Here is a 20,436-nt window from a genome sequence, read left to right as displayed (position 1 = left end):
CGTTAAATAAAACATTTCTTTCTTTCTTTTTATTCTTGTTGTTACTATTATTAATTAATTAATTTACTTAGCCAATCTGTTCTATGTATCTGACTGCCTATATGTGTATCTGTATCCTGTTATTAAATTCATGTATTTATTCTGTACAGCTTTCAAGCAAGGTCTTACGGTAGTGCTAAATTTGGACAAGGCGCAGGACGCACGTGGATGGACAACATGAACTGTAAAGGGAATGAACTCTATCTCGACCAGTGCAAATTTAATGGTTGGGGGGATGAAAACTGTGGACATGGTGAAGATGTCGGTGTTAGTTGTAAATGTACGTTTATAGGCAAACATAAAACGTTACAAGTAGAATGTAATACATATATACATTCATACACATGTGTGTTTGTCTCTCCGTCTGTTTGCATTGCCTGTCTGCTTGTCTCTTGTTCTGTCTATCTGTCTATTTCCCTATACCCCTCTCTATCTATGTGTGTATGTATGTTATTTATCTATCTATCTATCTATCTATCTACATATCTATCTGTCTGTCCGTATGCATCTGTATCTGTATATCTCTATCTCTATCTCTCTATCTGTCTATGTGTATATAGTGTTCTAGTTAGGATTTGAGGAGGGCAGGGTGCTCACATATTATTAGGGCACTTTCTGCGGGAATAATTTGTTATCAAGGCAGTAATTTATATATCATAACTGACCCCCCCCCCCCCCCTCAAAAAACAAACAAACAAACAAACAAAACTAAACCTAACAAAATATGAAAATTATGGATTTAATGTTAATTAATAATATAGAGTTTATAAATAATGCAACAGTTGTATGGATACACTGCTGGACATACACTGACCAGTTTCATATTTAACATCTTTGGGCTTTTACATACACAATTAATTAACAAAATTATGGGGTATTTATATAAAAATTAGCACCATGCAACATCAATAGGGACAAACAACTGATCAGTTTATTTCAAAGATTGCAACATCTTCTGTTTTTTTACAGATAGGAACTTCTATGTTGTCGAATTTAGCAGTGTTTCAATGTGAATGAATTTCCAGTTAAGTTTTAATTTGGAGTAACTTGCTTACAGTTGGAACATTCAGTTTGCTCATTCTGTCTGTTTTTATCATTTTCATCTGAGAAATCACGCTTTCACACTTAGCACTGCTCAAAGGCAGAATCAATGCTACTGACACCAACTTGGCTAGCAGTGGATACATTGCCTGTAGTCTACTTTTATCAGGGCCCAAAAGCACTTTTCCAATCCCTGGGAGAGTCTTATCAAATGCGCTGGATGACATCAAGGAAAGAAAATTTGTCCACTCCATTAGAAGGTTCTCTTCAGGCATGTTGAAGTGAACAGCAAGAGCTTCCATCTCCATTTCCCCAAACAATGCAGGAACATCCTCATTCAGTGCAGACATCCAATATTGTCATAGAATTGACTGTATCGCTATTCTAAAATCTGAGAAAATAATACAAAATATTTACAACTTACAATACATGTTCAATTGAACTTATTTTTTTTTCTCTTTCATTTTAATGGAAACTTATAAAAAAAAAAAAGTTTTATGAAACCATAAAATAATTTGGCATGAAACAAAATAACGTAAAAACATACAGACCTTTTTGTTTGGAAGTATCTACTTAATAATAATGCAACACAATCTTTCTAAACTGGTGTTAACCAGGTTGGTCAATGAAGGGATCCTGACAGTGTTTGTCCACTATATATCATGATGCAGGTCACATCTGTCAGTCACTGTGTTCATTTTTCTGGTCCATGGCCCATCAGTTTCTTTCAGGTGCAGCATTATCTGCAGGGTGATGTCAGCTTTGCTCTTCATTGATCCTGTAAATATTAAAGTTAACATTAGACAAAATGAATTTGATTGGAATACAGAAGCTAAACGGTTACAAGGACTACTAAGAAAAAAAGTTTAATCAGTAATAATGGTATATTCAAATAAAATTACTTAAAGCAACTCACCAAGTCAAATGGAACATGGTTAATAATATAAGTCAATATAATAAAATACATTATAAATTACCAAAATTGACAACATGTTTCTGGAACAGCAGAGACAGTGAAGACAAATGCGGCATGACATCAGCCAACATGAGAAGTGTTCTAATAACCAAGGTGCTCGAGAAGTTCTTTATCAAAGCAGTAGCAGGAGCATCTTTCTTTGTCTCAACATGATTCTCCAGGTCTGCTACAATGAATCTAAAATTGCGTGCTACAGTGGATCTAAAATTACAAAGCTCAATTAAATATATGTAAATAGAGTTTAAACCAGAATGCATGTATGATTCAGATGATTGGCTTATTTAATTAGTGTTATCACAGGTATTAACAGGTAATAACAATGCAACTGTAAAGGCAGGAAAGGCAAGAAAGAAAGCAGACTATCAGATAATACTATAAAAACAAAACAAAGTACCTACTATTGCTTAAGAGAACGTAGTTGTTTTTAAAGTGTTGCTTTACATGTAGTGTTCTAGCTAGCAGTTATTTATTAGGAAGGCAAATTACTATATCAATATTGCTATAAAGAAATAGTACAATGTATTTTAGATTAAAATCATATAGTTAAATCAATTTACCTATAACATCTGACAATGGAAGCAACAGCTTGATCATGTGAAAGCCAACGGTGATGTTTTGCCTGCTTGAATTTTAAAGGTGGATCCTTGAAGCCTTCTTGAACAACTCTCAGTGATTCATTGTGTAATCAATTGTACTTGTAGTACTTGTGAACTGCTTCCAAACATTCATCCACTTTGTCTGAACTGAACTTTATTTACACTCAGGCCGTAGTCTACGGCATATGAGGATATATATACATACAGCAGAAGGACACGAGCTTTCTTAGAGTTCAATAATTTATAAAAATTATATATATTTGGTTTAGACTGACAGAAAGATGGTATAGGTAGTACTAAACCAAATAACTTCCGGCTGGGTCAAAGTTCGAGGTGTACCCAACATTTTATAGAGAGGTGAACACCACAAGTCCTGTGCATGGTTATAAATGTGAGTGTGTTGGTTGTAAAAAATAATGGTTTCATCTGGGTAAAAATCATATGCAATTTTATTTCATCTAGTACCAATATGTCAAGTAGCCTTGTGCTTGAAACGTATGGGGTACCTGTAAAAAAGTACTCGAATTTTGTGTGGAACTAGGGTAGTCATAGACGCTACCCGTTATCTCAGAAACGAGCAGCTTGACCCCCAATTTTTTCTGATTCACTTTAAGTGTGAGGGGTGGTAGTATTTATATCCGTGGCGTTTATGTCGATTGATATGCTGCAGGTAGGAGGTTTGGCCACATATGCTACTGTTGTCGTCTATGGGATTTGATTTGGTAGTATACACCCTAAATAACGCTTTCTTTCATTCTTGAAACATGTAAATATATAATGAAACTCATCTCCGATATCGTAATTATTACACATATTCTATTTTCTAGAGGTACATTTTTCCATCTGCCCGTTTCAATTGGAAGATTATGGTTTGATAATCTCAAGTGTAATGATGGACACCAATGTTTTCTCTCTATAATTGTGATGTATGTCTCAAATTCAACAGTATTTTAAAATAATTTATAATTTGAAGCTTTGGATGAATTATCAATATAAATATACCATGATTGTAAGTATTGATCCGAAAGGTTTGTATTAATATCCGTTTTCAACATGGAAGCACTAGTAATAGCTTTGCATTGTGATAACCATATATATGTACAACCAATACCATCTAAAACATATTTAACATACATAATCCATTTGTGATTATAAAAGTTATTATTAACATCATTCAGTAATAATGTGTACACCAATAATGACGACTTGGACTGTTTTCCAGTAATTAGTCGATACCAGAAAATGACCATTCTTATTTTTATGGTAATATATACCGGGTTCTCCATATAATATATGCATTGGTGTAGATTTTCTTACAGGTAATAACAATTTTATAAACTGGTTACATAATATTTCAGTTAATGAAAATTTTTCAAAACCCCATATTTCGCTGCCATATAATAGGACTGGTAAAACCATTCAGTCAAATAATTTTAGTTGGCACTGGATAGAAATATTATGACATCTGCCTTGTCGTACAATAAAAAAAAACCCATAGCATTTTGTGCTTGTGTATATAACATGTTTCTTGCCTTAGTAAATCTATTCGATTTGTGAAATATAATACCAAGATATTTATAACTTTCTACGTTATCAAGCTTTGATTTTCCAAGGTAAAACACCTTTTTGTAATCTTTCTTGTTCCCACTAAAGATTAAGACCTTTGTCTTGTTACAATTTACTGTTATTTTCCATTTCGTGCAATACGAATCAGAGAGTTTTGCATATCTTGGTAATGATCTGCAATGAGTACAGTGTCATCAGCATAGAGTAAAACAAAAAGAACAACTGACGTATGGATTAAAGAATCACTGAATAATTCGCCTATGCCTATGTCATGGCAGTCATTCATTTTACATGTATCTTCAATATCATTGAGAAACAAGGAAAATAACAAAGGGGATAATTTTTCACCTTGTCTTACACCAACACAGCAGGGAAAATAATCTGTCATAGAAGTATGTTCGCTGAGACAAGATTTGATATTCTGATACTTGAAAACATTTAGCATTTATACCATTTTTAAGTAATTTATCCCAAAAATCCAATTCTCCAAACTGAATGAAAAGCTTTGTTATAATCTTGTTAAAAAGTACAAAAAGTGTTTTCTTCCGTGCTTTCATCAGTTCTATTAGTCCATATAGTGTGAAGGCATGATCATTTGTTGAATAATCTTTCCTGAATCCTGCTGGAACTTCATTCGTTTCTATATACACTTTTAGTCTATTATTTAACACGGCAGTAAACAGTTTTCCAAGACAACTAAGTAGTGTAATAGGTCTATAATTTTCAGGATTATCTTTATCTCCACTTTTATAAATTGGCTTGATTATACCAACTAAACATGAGTCAGGGAAGATACCGTTTTCAAATACTAAATTAAAACGTTTGACATATACAGGACTCATACAGTCAATAGTTTGCTTAATATATTCATTAATTATGTTGTTGAGACCCGAAGCTTTGTTATTCTTAAGTTTTTTTAACAAATGTAAGTATTTCTTCTTGTAATATAGGGCTATCTAAGATACAGTTACTTTCTAAATCTTTAATAAAGTCTGGTTCGAGAGTTGTGTCAACATTGCTGTTTACTTCTTTAAAGTATTGGTAAAGTGTTTCTGCTGGCTTTAAGAGATTTGAAACTGTCACGAACCGCAAGAGCCAATATGTGATCTTTGCAGTGATTAGCTATCAATTCAGAGTTCAGCTACCTGAGGCGGGCTCCTACTCCCATTTTGTCCCTTTGCAAACTGATGCACCATCTGATGTCGGCGTGGACATCTGTTTTACCGAAATTCCTTTCGTTTTCAGGTCAGATTCAGTTATAGTTTCTCTTGTTCCATTTGGGATCTTTAAGTCATTTAAAAATGCTACTTTTGTTTGTCCTTCATCCACAATCTGGACACACATACCCAAGTGTTTTGAAACTGACACATCACATGCTTCAGCACACATTAAACCAAATGTAGGACTCTTTTTATCTTTTCAGTGACAATATATTTTAGAGATTCACTCATGATTGTAAAAAATTCCGAAACACTATCAGCACTAGTGTACTTTGCATTACCGGTGGCATTAAAAATGTCCAAAGTTTCCCCATCAGTCTTCTTAAACAGTTAATTCACCAAACAAGTTCAAAGATAAATTGTGGTGAATAATTAAAAGTAAGATAGTGAGTTAAGACTTTATTGATGCATGAAGTTTGGAATCCATCTTTTAGTGCCATCTTCCATGTCCAGTTGTTCAAAACGCTTTTTCCCATGAGATATCATAACAGGTTTTATGTTTTGATGAGTGTTTTTAAAAATTATTATTATTATTATTATTATTATTATTATTATTATTATTGTTATATTAATGTATTAATTTTCTTAAAGTGCAAATTCTATTCATAACTAAATCTATTGAAAGTTTAGAGAGATTTTTAGAATATATATTTTCTTTTGTTATGATGAATGCGTCTATCATTCTATAAAAGTAAATAAGTGCAATATAGTTATGTAGACCGGGAGGTCAGCCATGTTGAAACAACAACAAAACAAACACCCAACAATACTAACATTTAATTTTTAATAACAGTCTGTTTGCATCAAATATTTAAGAAAATGATTATTGTATGGTATATCGATCAGGAAGTCATATATTTCTGTAACTATACAAATATTAATTCAGCATTGGATGCCAACAGTCGGGGCAGGGCGGCACAAAATACGGGCAGGGCGCGCCGACCTCTTATTCACTGCTAGCTAGAACACATATAACATATATATGTATGTATGTATGTATGTGTGTATGTGTGTGTGTATGTCTGTATGTATGTATTTATGTATGATAATCATGATACTGTATGCATGTCTGTATATATATATATATATGTGTGTGTTTATTTTGTATATATATATATATACAAAACGCGATATATCCATTTTTAATTTTCAATAAAAATGGGGTTTTCAATTGGCGTATATCGCATTTTGATAAAAAAAAACGGGATTTACCCAATACAATTTCATAAGGATCAATCACGTTTTACAGCAAATCAGCGGGCCTACGATTAGCCCTTACTGACATACAATAATGGCTTTAACTAAAAAGTAGAAAGAAAATGGTTTATATCGCGTTTTGCGCCTGAACTCTTCAATTATATATATATATATATATATATATATATATGTCTGTCTACCTCTCTCTATCCATCCATATATATATATATATATATATATATATATATATATATATATATATATATATATATATATATATATATATATTTATATATTGTGCCCACGAAAGGCGTGCGCTACAACAGCTTGTTCTGAATGTGCACGTGAAGCCCTATGACCATAGCCATGACCACCCCGTTCACTTTAGATGAAAGTAAACTAGCAAGCTAACGCTCAACAAAACAACATAAGTATGTGATGTTTGTTTTGGAAGTAATTTTCAGATAACAAATTTTATTATATTAATTGACCATTGCAAGATACATATAGTTTTAACTGGTATAACCTGTCATTATAAATACAACATTAATTGTATCCTTATAATATGGCACTAAGCAAACTTGCAACACTGGTTATACTTTTGCACAGCTCTTTACACTATTTTAACGAACTTAATTTTAGATGTTTTTATATTGATGTTGATCATCAATTCATGTACCGGTCTCGGTGGCGTCGTGGTAGGCCATCGGTCTACAGGCTGGTAGGTACTGGGTTCGGATCCCAGTCGAGGCATGAAATTTTTAATCCACATACCGACTCCAAACCCTGAGTGAGTGCACCGCAAGGCTCAATGGGTAGGTGTAAACCACTTGCACCGACCAGTGATCCATAACTGGTTCAACAAAGGTCATGGTTTGTGCTATCCTGCCTGTGGGAAGCGCAAATAAAAGATCCCTTGCTGCTAATCTGAAGAGTAGCCCATGTAGTGGCGACAGCGGGTTTCCTCTCAAAATCTGTGTGGTCCTTAACTATATGTCTGACGCTATATAACAGTAAATAAAATGTGTTGAGTGCGTCGTTAAATAAAACATTTCTTTCTTTTTCTTTCTTTCAATTCATTTATATATTTATTATTGTTAAACAGCCAATAGCCGATAAATGTTTTGCGCTGGGGTGTCCTTAAGCATTCATTCATTCATTTATTCATTCACACACACACACACACACACACACACACACACGCACACGCGCGCACACACACACACACAGACACAAACACACACACACACACACACACACAAACACACACACATGTACATACAGTTGGCTGTTTTTCGATCTTTAAGTTTATCTGTCTGTCTGTATGTATGTTCATTAGTCTGCTCGTCTGCCTCTCTAGAGTGTGTTTTGCTCAATGTCAGAATAAATTCTGTTTTGTCATATTATTCTAGTGCCTGTACGACTCGTCGATGTACTAGGAATACCAACACAAGGTCGACTTGAGGTTAAAATGAACGGAACATGGGGAACTGTCTGTGATGATTCCTTTGATACGAAGGACGCTGGAGTCGTATGCGCAATGTTGGGGTTCAGTCGGTAAAAACCTACATATCAGTTTACTTCTGTTTGTTTCCGTTGAACTTCTAGATTATAAGTAAGTTCACATTCCCAATATTTGTCACATTCTGATCGATAAACCTCTACGTAAAACTTCGAAAATAGAGTAACAGAATTGGTTATGACGAAGAAATACTACATAACCTACTAATCGGTTATGCTGACTACAGCCTATCTTGAAGCTCAGGAAGATGTACCATCCGGGCAGCAATTGCTGATGGCAAGAAGCAAATATCTTAAGTCAAACTAATGAAGTAGATAAATGAAATAAAAAGCATAGTTCAACATGCATAATTTATGTCCTCTTATTTCCTTTACAGATCTATGTAGGTTTTGACAATTGATTTTTGTAGGACTTTTTAATATGATAATGGCGTGCGTGTGCAGGGATGGGGTCGTTAATGTTATTTAGTTTGGTGGTGTTAAAAAAACAAGACCTGTACTCCTTAGAAACCCAGTGTACGAAATACTGCGGTATGTATTATTCTGTCTGTGGGATGCTGCATATAAAATATCTGTTGTTGCTAATCATATCGGTTTCCTCTCTCTGTGTCTCTGTGGTCGTAACCCTATGTCAGATGACGTATAACCAAATTAAAAATTTGTTGTGCTTCGTTATATAAAAATTCCTTCCTTATGAAACGCGCCTTTATTTTCAACTCGTTTTCGATGTTGAAACCACGTTAGTGTGCCCACTGTGTTTAAGGTAGCTTGTGTTTACAATACTCCCACATGAACGATATGTAAAGGGTTTGTGGGATAGAGTATGCTGTATTGGGAGGGGTGGGGGGGGGGGGGGGGGACACACATTGTGGGTTTTTTAAGTTTATAGTAGGACTAAAAACAAGTTAAATATTTTGTAGCTCAGGTGAGGGACAAATTGCCCCGATTCCATCGGCAGGCATTCTGCCTTAAACTTATTTCAGATTACGTTGTAAAAATAAAACAGCCCCTACGTCTCTCCACTATATGGTTGTTGGTTTGAAATCGTTTGCATTTGCACACTCATTTCATGTAATTTATCACATTTTAAACAGCATCTGTCTCATAGTCTTACATAAATTTCTAAAATCGTTTCCCAAGATTTTAGGGCACCTAATTGTACCCTTCATAACCTCTGGCAGAAACCCTGTACAGGCCAGGAAACGTTGTATTTTACATTTTGCCTCATATTTATCTTTTTTATTTTATTTTATTTTATTTTATTTTATTTTATTTTTTTTTTATTTATTTATTTTATTTTATTTTATTTTATTTCATTTTATTTATTTATTATTATTATTATTATCATTATTATTATTAATATTATTTTTATTTATTTTTTAGTGTCGGTGCGTTATTGCGTAATGTTACTCGCTTTTCAAAAGGGACTGGACCAATATGGTTGGATGATGTAGCTTGTGTAGGACACGAAACCAGTATAACACAGTGCGGCCATCTTGGTTGGGGTAAACACAACTGCGGCCACGGAGAAGACATTGGCATCATATGTAAAGGTAGTATTGCCTGGCACATCCCTTCGAGTGCTGGTCCCGAACATATAAACTTGTTACAAAATCTCTTTAATTGTGTGACTGCATACATTTACAATGCTTAAACACCTGTTTAACAAAAACATGCTTCGCAAATTCGGCTTTTAGAGTCTAGACTCGGGACTAATATAGTCTGAGACTTTAACATCATGGCATCGCCATTCACATTTCATCTTTTTAACATTTTGAAATGGTTTTACCTAATCTGCTAGATAAATGCGTGTGACGTGATTGGAGATTTGTTTTTAGCTTTGAATCTGTTGTGTTATAAGCAACGGCCTTGTTCCCCAGTGTTGAGTTTTCCCACGAGAATGGCGAATACAGCACCAAATCATCAGTGTCTCTTGAACATTTTAAAATAAATTCCATAAGTGTTGATCTGGGATAGTAACAGACATATTTTCCATTCTATATAAGTGTTGTTAATTATTATTGATATCGTTTTTTTGTCTAATATGACCGGCCTCTGTGGCGTCGTGGTTAGGCCATCGGTCTACAGGCTGGTAGGCACTGGGTTCGGATCCCAGTCGAGTCATGGGATTTGTAATCCAGATACCGACTCCAAACCCTGAGTGAGTGCTCCGCAAGGCTCAATGGGTAGGTGTAAACCACTTGCACCGACCAGTGATCCATAACTGGTTCAACAAAGGCCATGGTTTGTGCTATCCTGCCTGTGGGAAGCGCAAATAAAAGATCCCTTGCTGCCTGTCGTAAAAGAGTAGCCTATGTGGCGATAGCGGTTTTTTTCCAAAAAAACCAGTGTCAGAATGACCATATGTTTGACGTCGAATAGCCGATGATAAGATTAAAAATCAATGTGCTCTAGTGGTGTCGTTAAATAAAACAAACTTTACTCTCTTTTTTTGTCTAATATATTCCACTTTCCATTACATAGTTATGCATAAAATCATTATCATCTAAAAAGTCTCACTGATTAATGTATTTCTATATCGATCCATCTTTTGCCAGTGAAGAGGTTTTATAATTAAACTCCATTTATTGGAATAACTATTGCATGGTCTTTAAAAAGAACATGCGACACATATTGAGGTTCTGTTTTGTATTTGCACATAGGCAAAATTTGTAACAGTCTTCTCACCAGTAACATGTTATAAATACCAGTAATCTTGGAAATCCTCAGGAATCGAAGCCAAAGATTATGTTAATTGGGTTTACGGAAATATCTGTGGAGCTGCTTGTCATGGGTACTGAAACAGGTCCTTTCTTGTGGGTGGCAGGTTGTCCTTGTGTGAGTATTCAGATTCATTAGCAGTTGCATGGAACCCGGGACCTCTTTTGTCGCACAAAATACTTAAATCCTATGTCTTTTTATCTTCGGAAATAGGTCACAATTAACATACTCCAACTGATGGGTACTAGACTTATTGAAGGCATAAGTGGTGTCGGAGCCTGAAAATGTATAGAACATTGGTAATGTTGTGGTCTCCCGCCATCATCGCTGATAATATACCACCAATATATTTTCTCCATGCGGGTAAAGGGTCACTATCTAGGTTCTGTGTGAATATAATTTAAAAACCCAACAAAAATTATATATGAATGAGATCCGAACCTGCAATTCACACATCATTTAAAAATAACATACCATTTTAATAAACATTTCGACAATATCCAAAAAGAATGAAGATATATTTAGTGATCTCAAAGTTTTATTATTATTATTTCTATCTTCCTTAAGGGAAATAACCACATCTGTACCTAATCACTAGCCGATGAAAGTAGTTGCGTTTTTGTTGTTTTATTTTGTTTCTGTTTTGTTTTGTTTGGGTTTGTGTTTTGAGGTTATTTTTGTTTTTTTATAAACGTGGTGTAAATATTATTTATAAGTCTGAACCACATTGTTAACAACTACGATAAATTACTCTCCTGCCTTTAATTACCGTTATATTTTCCATGCGATTTGTGCAGACATAGATTGTAAGATTGTGATATTGTAACCATGTCACCTTTATTGACTACGCTGAGTTCTCCTAGGACAATTATCATGTTACTATTCAAGAGGGGTGAAACGATATAACATAATCTAGCAACGTCATGACATGCGCTAAACCTAAGTTAAGCGAGGAATTGCGTGTTGTACTGGCTTTATGAAATGACTGTCGTTAAATTAGTATGTCTCACGCAAACGTAATAATGTCTTTATTATCCATATTATCCATATTAACCATATTATTATGATTGTGATTATTATTATTATTAAGATGATAATTATTATTATTATTATTATTATTTGTGTTTCACAATTTCTGCCTGGACAAAATGTAGGGGAAATGAAACTGTAATAAAGGTAGGAAAGTAAATATAATCTGGATCTAACACATGCGAGATAAATTAGCGCTACCAGTAACACAAAGCTGTTTCAAGTATCGGTGGTGATGAACAAAAGTCGACTTTACAGTGCAAACTAGTTGTATTCAAGGACACTAGTAACTCATTTAGGATTACGTATAATGCAGTTATAGATAAAATATTAGGGAACGGCCACACATAGTGTTTTTTTTGTTTTTTTTTAATATGAAGCAGCAGCAGCCCGCCATTTTGTTCGATTCCTGACAGTTTCCCACTGTTTTCTAAAAAAACAAATGTTTAGCTTTTGTAACGCCACATACATAACAATATTTTAAATCATGGTATAGGATGTTCAAATGAGCGATATGGAAGGTACACAACTTTTAAAATAACATTTAATAGAAATAGTTCAAACAAAGAATATATGACAGATTTTTTTCTTTATTTAATTTCTATGACTTTTTACTTTTGATGTCACCTAATTAAACCACATTAGTATTGCGGAGTCAACTGGGCAAATATTATTAGGTTCCCAAAGCGTTTCGGCTGGGAACCTATTGTTTCTGTTGGAATTATTATTACTACTATTTTTAAGTTGCCTATTATGTAATTTTATCAGAAAAATTATGGACTGATTCCGTGGACATTTTGTAGGTTATTAGATCCATAGGGGAACTGGATGTGTGTGTGTGTGTGTGTGTGTATATATATATATATATATGTGTGTGTGTGTGTGTGTGTGTGTCTGTGTGTGTGTGTGTGTATATATATATATATATGTGTGTGTGTGTGTGTGTGTATGTGTGTTTGTGTGTATGTGTGTGTGTGTGTGTGTGTGTGTGTGTGTGTGTGTGTGAGTGAAATTATTTATTAAAAACAATTCTTCAGCCATCTCTTTTGTTATTTTGTGATAAACTTTCTGGGCCCATACAGCTGAAATTTGGTAGGTAGTTAGGCCCACCAGAGGGATTAATTCTATTAAAATAGTTTTTATATATTATGTATATTGGCCTCTATCGCGACTTTTGCATTGTATGTAAGTTTTTGTGAAATTTACTGATAAACACTCGAAATTCTTGATTTAATTTCTGCTGCCCATCTGTATAAAAGTGTTAAAATATCGAATTAACCTGCTGCTTGCTTCTGTGGGAGCTGGAATTTCTAATGTTAAATGTGGCCCCTGTCACGAAGGTGGGTTTTTGTTTTCATTTGTAAAACACGAAAAGCAGTGTAAGTCCAGAAGTGTTTAAGTTACACAAATATTCTTTTAACTGTTGTAATACACGTAAAAACTCTTGAAATTCTAGATTTAATTTTTACTGCCAATCTACAGCAAAATGTCAAAATATTGAACTAATCTGCTTTTTGTTTCCAAAGGAATTGGGATTTCAAATGTTAAGTCCGGCCCCTTTGAGGCAGGGTTTTTAAATTTTATTTTTAAAACGCGAAAATTGGTGTAAGTCTAGAACTGAAGTAGTCATGTTATACCAATAATATGTTCTTCAGAGTGTAACAAACTATCTATTTACATTTTGTCTTTTTATTTTAATTTGTAAGATAGATTTTGCAAATAAAATGTGCACATATTTGAGCAGTTTGTATCTTTAAATCTATGAACTTATCATTTATAAATGTGGAAAATATGAACCAAGTGCAATGTTATTTGCTAATATGGCAAGACAAAATAAAATGGCCTAACCAAAATACATTATGCACGCGTGGCTACTTCAGTCAACTGGTCGAATACTGTTCAACACAGAGGTAGTGAACAATACACTTTTGTGTGTTAAGAGGTCAGCCATCGACATCTGGTTCTTTTCTTAAAGCAGCCGTATCATGTTGTATGTGTGGGTTTTGTAAAAAAAAAAGAAAGAAGAGTATTATTGTTGTTTGTAAATTAAATTCTGGACCGAATTTGCTGAAATTTAGGAGTTGGTTAGGTGACAGTGCGTGCTTGTATGTGGCTGGGGTGGGGGGTAATTATTGCTGTAATTACATAAAAGCAATTCTGAGTAACAAGTGGCAGTGTGTGTGTGTGTGTGTGTGTGTGTGTGTGTGTGTGTGTGTGTGTGTGTGTCACTTGGGGGAATTATTGTTATAACTACTGTATAATACTTTATTTTCGCGGGATCAAATTTTCGCGATTTAATGAAAATGAGTCAATTCGCGAACATTTATTTTCGCGAATCCCCCAACCCCTAAAAAAAAGAAAGAAAAAAGAAAAAGAAAAAAAATAGAAGTAGTAGTACTGATATCAATAATTTTGATTTGAAAACGGAACTTAGTTTTGCCGGTTCACCGGTCGTGAGGCTAATCTGTAGAACAAACCCCATAATATGCACACACGAGTAGGCCTACTGTACACAGTAGAGATCTGCTGTAATGAGTAACACCATAAAACAACAGTTTTCCTACTTGAACCAATCAAGACTTTTATTGTTTACAAGCTTATAAACTTAGAGAAGGTGCTGACCGTAGTTTTTCCTTAATTATCATAATTGTTGTAAAAACCGAAACCGAAAACAAAACGAAACGAAATTTGAAGGCACAAGCTACTAGTGCTCAGTAACTGAGTTTGATTGGTAACAATACTAGTAATAAATTGCCGTCAAAATAATAATTAAAAACGATTTGTGATTGGCTAACAGGCAAAATCTTTAGTGTAAAGTGCATTATGAATGTAGCGCTTACATTCATTTCGAAAATGTATCTGCATTGGTAAAGTTCTAAAATGTCGTTGTTAAAGTGGCTGAATATAGTTCAGAAACCAAAATTATCGGGTTTACCAAATCCTAAAGAATGTTTGTCTGCAGAACAAGCGATATCTTTTGAAGCTGCCAATAATGCCACCGAACAGGCAGAAACTAGTAGTAAAGTAAACCCAAGAAAACGTAAACGCGGCGATTACGGTCTATATGACGAACAAACCCGTGCTAAGATTGCCCGTTACGCAATCGACCACGGAGCAACAAGAGCGGCTCGCAAATTTACTGTTGATCTCGGTAAAAAAACTGAATGAAAGTACTATTAGAAGTTTAAAGGCATCTTACTTAAAAACGACACGGATTACTAGTACTAATGATGGCAGTTCGTTAAAGTCATTCCCGAAAGGTCAACGTGGACAGCCTCTTATGATTGGAAAGTACGACGAACTGGTGAAGGAGTAGGTGAGAAGTGTTAGGATGCACGGAGGTGTAATTAACACTGCCACCGTGACCGGCGCCGCGATCGGCATTGTGAAGAAACTTGAACCATCAAAGTTGCGTGAGTTCGGTGGGCCACTACAAATTACAAACACTTGGTCGAAATCGTGTTTATCCCGGATGGGCTATGTCAGGCGGAAAGGGACGAAAGGAGTAAAAAAAAGTGCCCGGTGATTTCGAAACGTTGAAATAACAATTCATCGAACGTGTGGAAAATGCTAAAAGTGAAAATAATATCCCTGATGAACTGATCATCAACTGGGACCAGACCGGCGTCAACCTTGTGCCTGGCGGTGACTGGACATTTGAGGAAAAAGGTGACCATCAGTGGGAAAGATGACAAGCGCCAGATTACCGTCCTACTGGCTGTCTCGATGGCTGGAGAACTCCTCCCACCACAAGTGATATATGGCGGAAAAACTGACAAGTGTCACCCAGTATAGAATTCCCGGAAGAATGGAATGTTACACACACAGAATCACACTGGAGTAATGAAAATTCCATGTTGGAATTCTCTGAGGAAATTGTAATTCCATACATGAACAAAATGAGAAAAAATCTCAAGATGGCAAATGATCAACGATGTATTGCTATCTTTGACGTGTACAAGGCACACCAGTGTAAGGCATTGCTCGACAAACTGAAAAAAGCACACATTCAGGTAGTGTTCGTTCCGGCTGCGTGCACCGATCAGCTACAACCTCTGGACTTGACATTCAACAAAAACTATAAGATGGAACTAAAAAGATGTTTCCAGGAGTGGTTCTCGGCTGAAATAGTGTCCCAGATGGAAGAACAGGAGGATAGCGGTTCAGAATCCTCAGTGGACAAAGTACACGTTGACTTACGTCTGAGTACGATTAAACCCATTCATGCCCAGTGGCTTATTCGAGCACATGATGCTATGAAAGGAAAAACGGATTTAATACGAACAGGCTTCAGACTTGCAGGCCTTTGTGACAAATAAAAATAACATTTTGAATCTGAACATCTATCAATAATATTTGTGATAAGCCTAGTCCGGATTTTTTCAATTCCACATTTTAACATGTGTAACTGTGTAACTTCCGTCGTTCAACACGTGTAGTCACTATCTGATGAACTGATCGCTACAACTTGTCAACTTGAAAACGGCATAAAGCTTTTTAATGTTAGTATTGTTTTATTATCATGTATGTATCGTGTTCTTGATTTAAAGTTTTAAGCAGATTTTGTGTTTTGTGTTGTTTTTTTCCGTGACAGGAGGGATATTGCATTGTTACCATTAGCCTCGATAATTAGAAACTAATGAGTTATAGTTGAACGAGACTATATTTGTTTAGTCGGCCTTTATTTTCACGTAGAATATATTTTCATGAATTTCATTAGTAGTAGTAGTAGTAGTAGTACTAGTTGTAGTTGTAGTTGTAGTTGTAGTTGTAGTTGTAGTTGTTGTTGTTGTTGTTGTTGTTGTTGTTGTTGTAGTATGAATGATTATGATTATTATGATTATTATGATCATTATTATTATTATTATTATTATTATTATATAGCAGATGGTATCATGTCACCAGTGCGGTTGGTTAGTGGATCCACCAAGTATGCAGGGCGAGTTGAAATATTCCATGAAGGTCGATGGGGTACTATCTGCGACGACAACTTTAATGCAACAGATGCTCGCGTTGTTTGTCGCAGTTTAGGATTCCTAAGGTTTGCACTGATATATTTCATTCATTTTATAGGAACCGCCCCAACCAGTATGTCATGACCAGTACAAATAAATTATCCCTTCATGCTTTTTCTTTACAAGTAACAGATGTCGCAGCAGCTGGTTTCCTCGCTTCAACTGTATCAACCACATGTCAAAATAAGCATTTGTTGACCATCAAATAGCCATGCTGAGGTGGTGAACAATTATCCCTTTCATTTTCTTTATAGAGTTAAAAAAAGAAGAAGTGTATTTGTTTGTTTAACGACACCACGAAAGCACATTGATTTATAAATCATTGGTTATTGGATGTCAAAGATTGCTAATTGTGGCATATATTCTGAGAGAACAAATCCACTACATTTTTTCATTTGACGCAAGGGATCTTTTATATGCACCATTCCACAGACAGGATGACACATACCAAGGCCTTTGGTATAACCAATGGGCCCACCGATAGGGATTGATCCTAAACCGACTGTGCATCATTCGAGTGATTTACCGGCCTCGGTGGCGTCGTGGTTAGGCCATCGGTCTACAGGCTGATAGCTACTGGGTTCGGATGCCAGTCGAGGCATGATATTTTTAATCCAGATACTGACTCCAAATCCTGAGTGAGTGCTCCGCAAGGCTCAATGGGTAGGTGTAAACCACTTGCACCGACCAGTGATCCATAACTGGTTCAACAAAGGCCATGGTTTGTGCTATCCTGCCTGTGGGAAGCGCAAATAAAAGATCCTTGCTGCCTGTCGTAAAAAGAGTAGCCTATGTGGCGACAGCGGGTTTCCTCTAAAAAAAGTGTCAACATGACCATATGTTTGACGTCCAATAGCCGATGATAAGATAAAAAATCAATGTGCTCTAGTGGCGTCGTTAAATAAAACAAACTTTACTTTTTAATTCGAGTGATTTACCACTGAGCTATGTCCCACCCTTATTATTATTATTATTATTGTTATTGTTGTTATAATCATCATCATCATCATCATCATCATTTTTCTCCTCCTACTACTACCAGTATTACTACTACTACTACTACTACTACTACTACTACTACTACTACTACTACTACTACTACTACTACTACTATTACTACTATTACTACCATTGTTATTAGTTCACAATAATCTGCACCATCATCAGTATTTTTTTATAATGTCCTCATTATTATTATTATTATTATTATTATTATTATTATTTTGTTCTTATTTTGTTATTATTATTAGTATTATTATTATTATTATTATTAGTAGTAGTAGTAGTAGTAGTAGTAGTAGTAGTAGTAGTAGTAGTAGTAGTAGTAGTAGTAGTAGTATGTTATTTTTTATTTTTTTCATTCGACTGATAGTTCTGGAGCCAGATCGTATGACGGATCCCATTTTGGACAAGGCGCAGAACCGACATGGCTCGACGACCTTGATTGTTTGGGAGATGAACACGGACTAGAACAGTGCTTGTATTATCGTAATTGGGGTCAAGAAAACTGCGGACATTCAGAAGATGTCGGCGTTGGTTGTCAAGGCAACGTCTTTTCATTAAAATACATTATTCTATAAAAGCTGCAGCCCGAAATTTACTGAGTCAAATTAAAAACTTGAATTTCTATTATTTAACATCTGCACTGAAGCTTCATTTGCATATATACGTTTTCCGTGCATGCATTTCGTGAATCTACACATCTGTGTCCGTGTGTTGATCGTTGTTGTATACCTGCAATACCCATGCACATACAACTATCAATGAAAGCATATTGACTGAAATGAATGTCCAAAGGACATGCTAAAACAAGATCAGTTTAGATTGTTGCCCATGTTGATGAACATACTTTCTTGCATATGACGTCATTTTATGTGGGATTTCATGCATCAAGGATGCGTGAAGTGATATGGCAGTTTGAACTGCTCGAAAAGTGATCCCAAATTCGCATACACTGAGCATGCATGGTTCGCCAATAGCATTGAAGCAGACACGGTAGACACATTATTTCGATAATTCGCGGATTGACGTATTCTCGGAAAACGTATATGTGGAAAACATAGTAACTTACCACATTATTCTGAATGAAAATGTCATTGGCGGGTGCACAGAGGTGTTACAGGAGTCCTAAAATGCTTCCAACTCCCAACTAAAGTGACCATTTACTTAATTTTTATTTTGTTTTTTCATACATCAGCCACTATATGTTACCCACAATTGCCCGAAAAACGCATCTCTGAGCATCTGTATTTCAGCATTTTCCATGGCTCATTCCCTCAATCCCCTGACAAATCTTGCTGTCTTTGAAAACACTGTTTATGTGCTTTCGACAAACTGAAACTGCTGTTTCCATAATTTTGTGACATCCCCTTTACAAAATCTGTCACTAAATTTGGCCCCCCTTCCCCGCAAGATACAGCCTCAAATTTGAAATGAAGAGAAGTTACCTTCTTTTTGTAGATGGACCTGCCTCTGTCACATTGAGCCCACAGCCGCCTAGTACTATAAAGGAAGGAGCTAGTATTAGCGTTAACTGTGGTGGTGAATGTTATCCGTCATGCTCGTTTTCCTGGAAGCGAGGCAATCAGCTGCTCTCATCATCATCTTCATTAACACTGAGAAACATCCACAGGAATCAGACTGGGAATGCATACACGTGCACTGTGACGAACTCTGCTATATCGAAATCTAGAAGTAAACAGTTCACGCTAAGAGTGCACCGTGAGTATGAGGCCTGCTATGTTGATTTGGATCACAGTTCTTGGTGCGTCAATGGGGGGGGGGGGGGGGGGGGGGGGGGGGGGGGGGGGGGGGGGGAGAGCATAAGCCATATTTTATCTTTATTATATGGAATATGACTAAAAACACGTTTATTTTGTTCTGGTGGTTGCCACAGCCTACAGGCTGGAAAAGCTTTGAATATGGTATATTATTTTGCTTGCCATTTTTTTTAATGGGACCTTTTCTTTTTTTGTGTTTGTGTCTAATTACGCTGGTAGTATCAGTAAAGATTCTTAGGAGTATGTATGCGTTACTGGATGGGTGAAGATATTTTATTATTACCGCTATGCACTCAAATATACGGGATCATATTTTCCCCCCATAATTTCACATTGTCCTTCTACAGCCACTTATTGTCCAGCGTAATAATTACGACGTTTGGTTGGTTGTTCGCCATGGCCGAAACTTCACTTTCATTCATTTAATGTTTCCATTCATGAGTTATATTACACATACGTTATACGATCTACAAAGATTTATAGAAATATTTTTAGTCCTTTGTTCAAAACATGAAATTGTATATTTGCATAAAAGCGATTTTAATAGTATAGGTAAATAATTATTTTCTAATGCAACCACAGTCGTATTAATTTATAGTGTAAACATTAGGCAGTAAAGTGAGCACCTTTATGCCATGACACCACTTAAATAATAAAATAAAGTGTGTAAAGTTATATGGCGTAATGCCTGGTGGCTTTGTGTAGACATCAGACAGGGGCGTAGGCTGGGGGGAT

At 35.5% G+C, this 20,436-nt stretch overlaps 1 protein-coding gene across 1 annotated transcript in view; it reads left to right on the top strand.

Annotated features, from left to right (window-relative positions):
* Positions 1-20,436, top strand: part of LOC121386055 (deleted in malignant brain tumors 1 protein-like) — a 68,351-nt gene that overhangs the window by 34,201 nt on the left and 13,714 nt on the right. The window contains exons 11-16 of the mRNA XM_041516854.1: positions 150-319; positions 8,048-8,192; positions 9,540-9,709; positions 16,791-16,947; positions 18,294-18,466; positions 19,382-19,642. Of these exons, the coding sequence (XP_041372788.1) occupies positions 150-319; positions 8,048-8,192; positions 9,540-9,709; positions 16,791-16,947; positions 18,294-18,466; positions 19,382-19,642 (1,076 nt within the window). The remainder of the gene's footprint in view (positions 1-149; positions 320-8,047; positions 8,193-9,539; positions 9,710-16,790; positions 16,948-18,293; positions 18,467-19,381; positions 19,643-20,436) is intronic.

The sequence above is a fragment of the Gigantopelta aegis genome, chromosome 12, assembly GCF_016097555.1.
Source record: "Gigantopelta aegis isolate Gae_Host chromosome 12, Gae_host_genome, whole genome shotgun sequence".
Taxonomy (NCBI): domain Eukaryota; kingdom Metazoa; phylum Mollusca; class Gastropoda; order Neomphalida; family Peltospiridae; genus Gigantopelta; species Gigantopelta aegis.
Note: the sequence above shows the minus strand (reverse complement) of the source record. Positions and strands in the feature narration are given on the sequence as shown.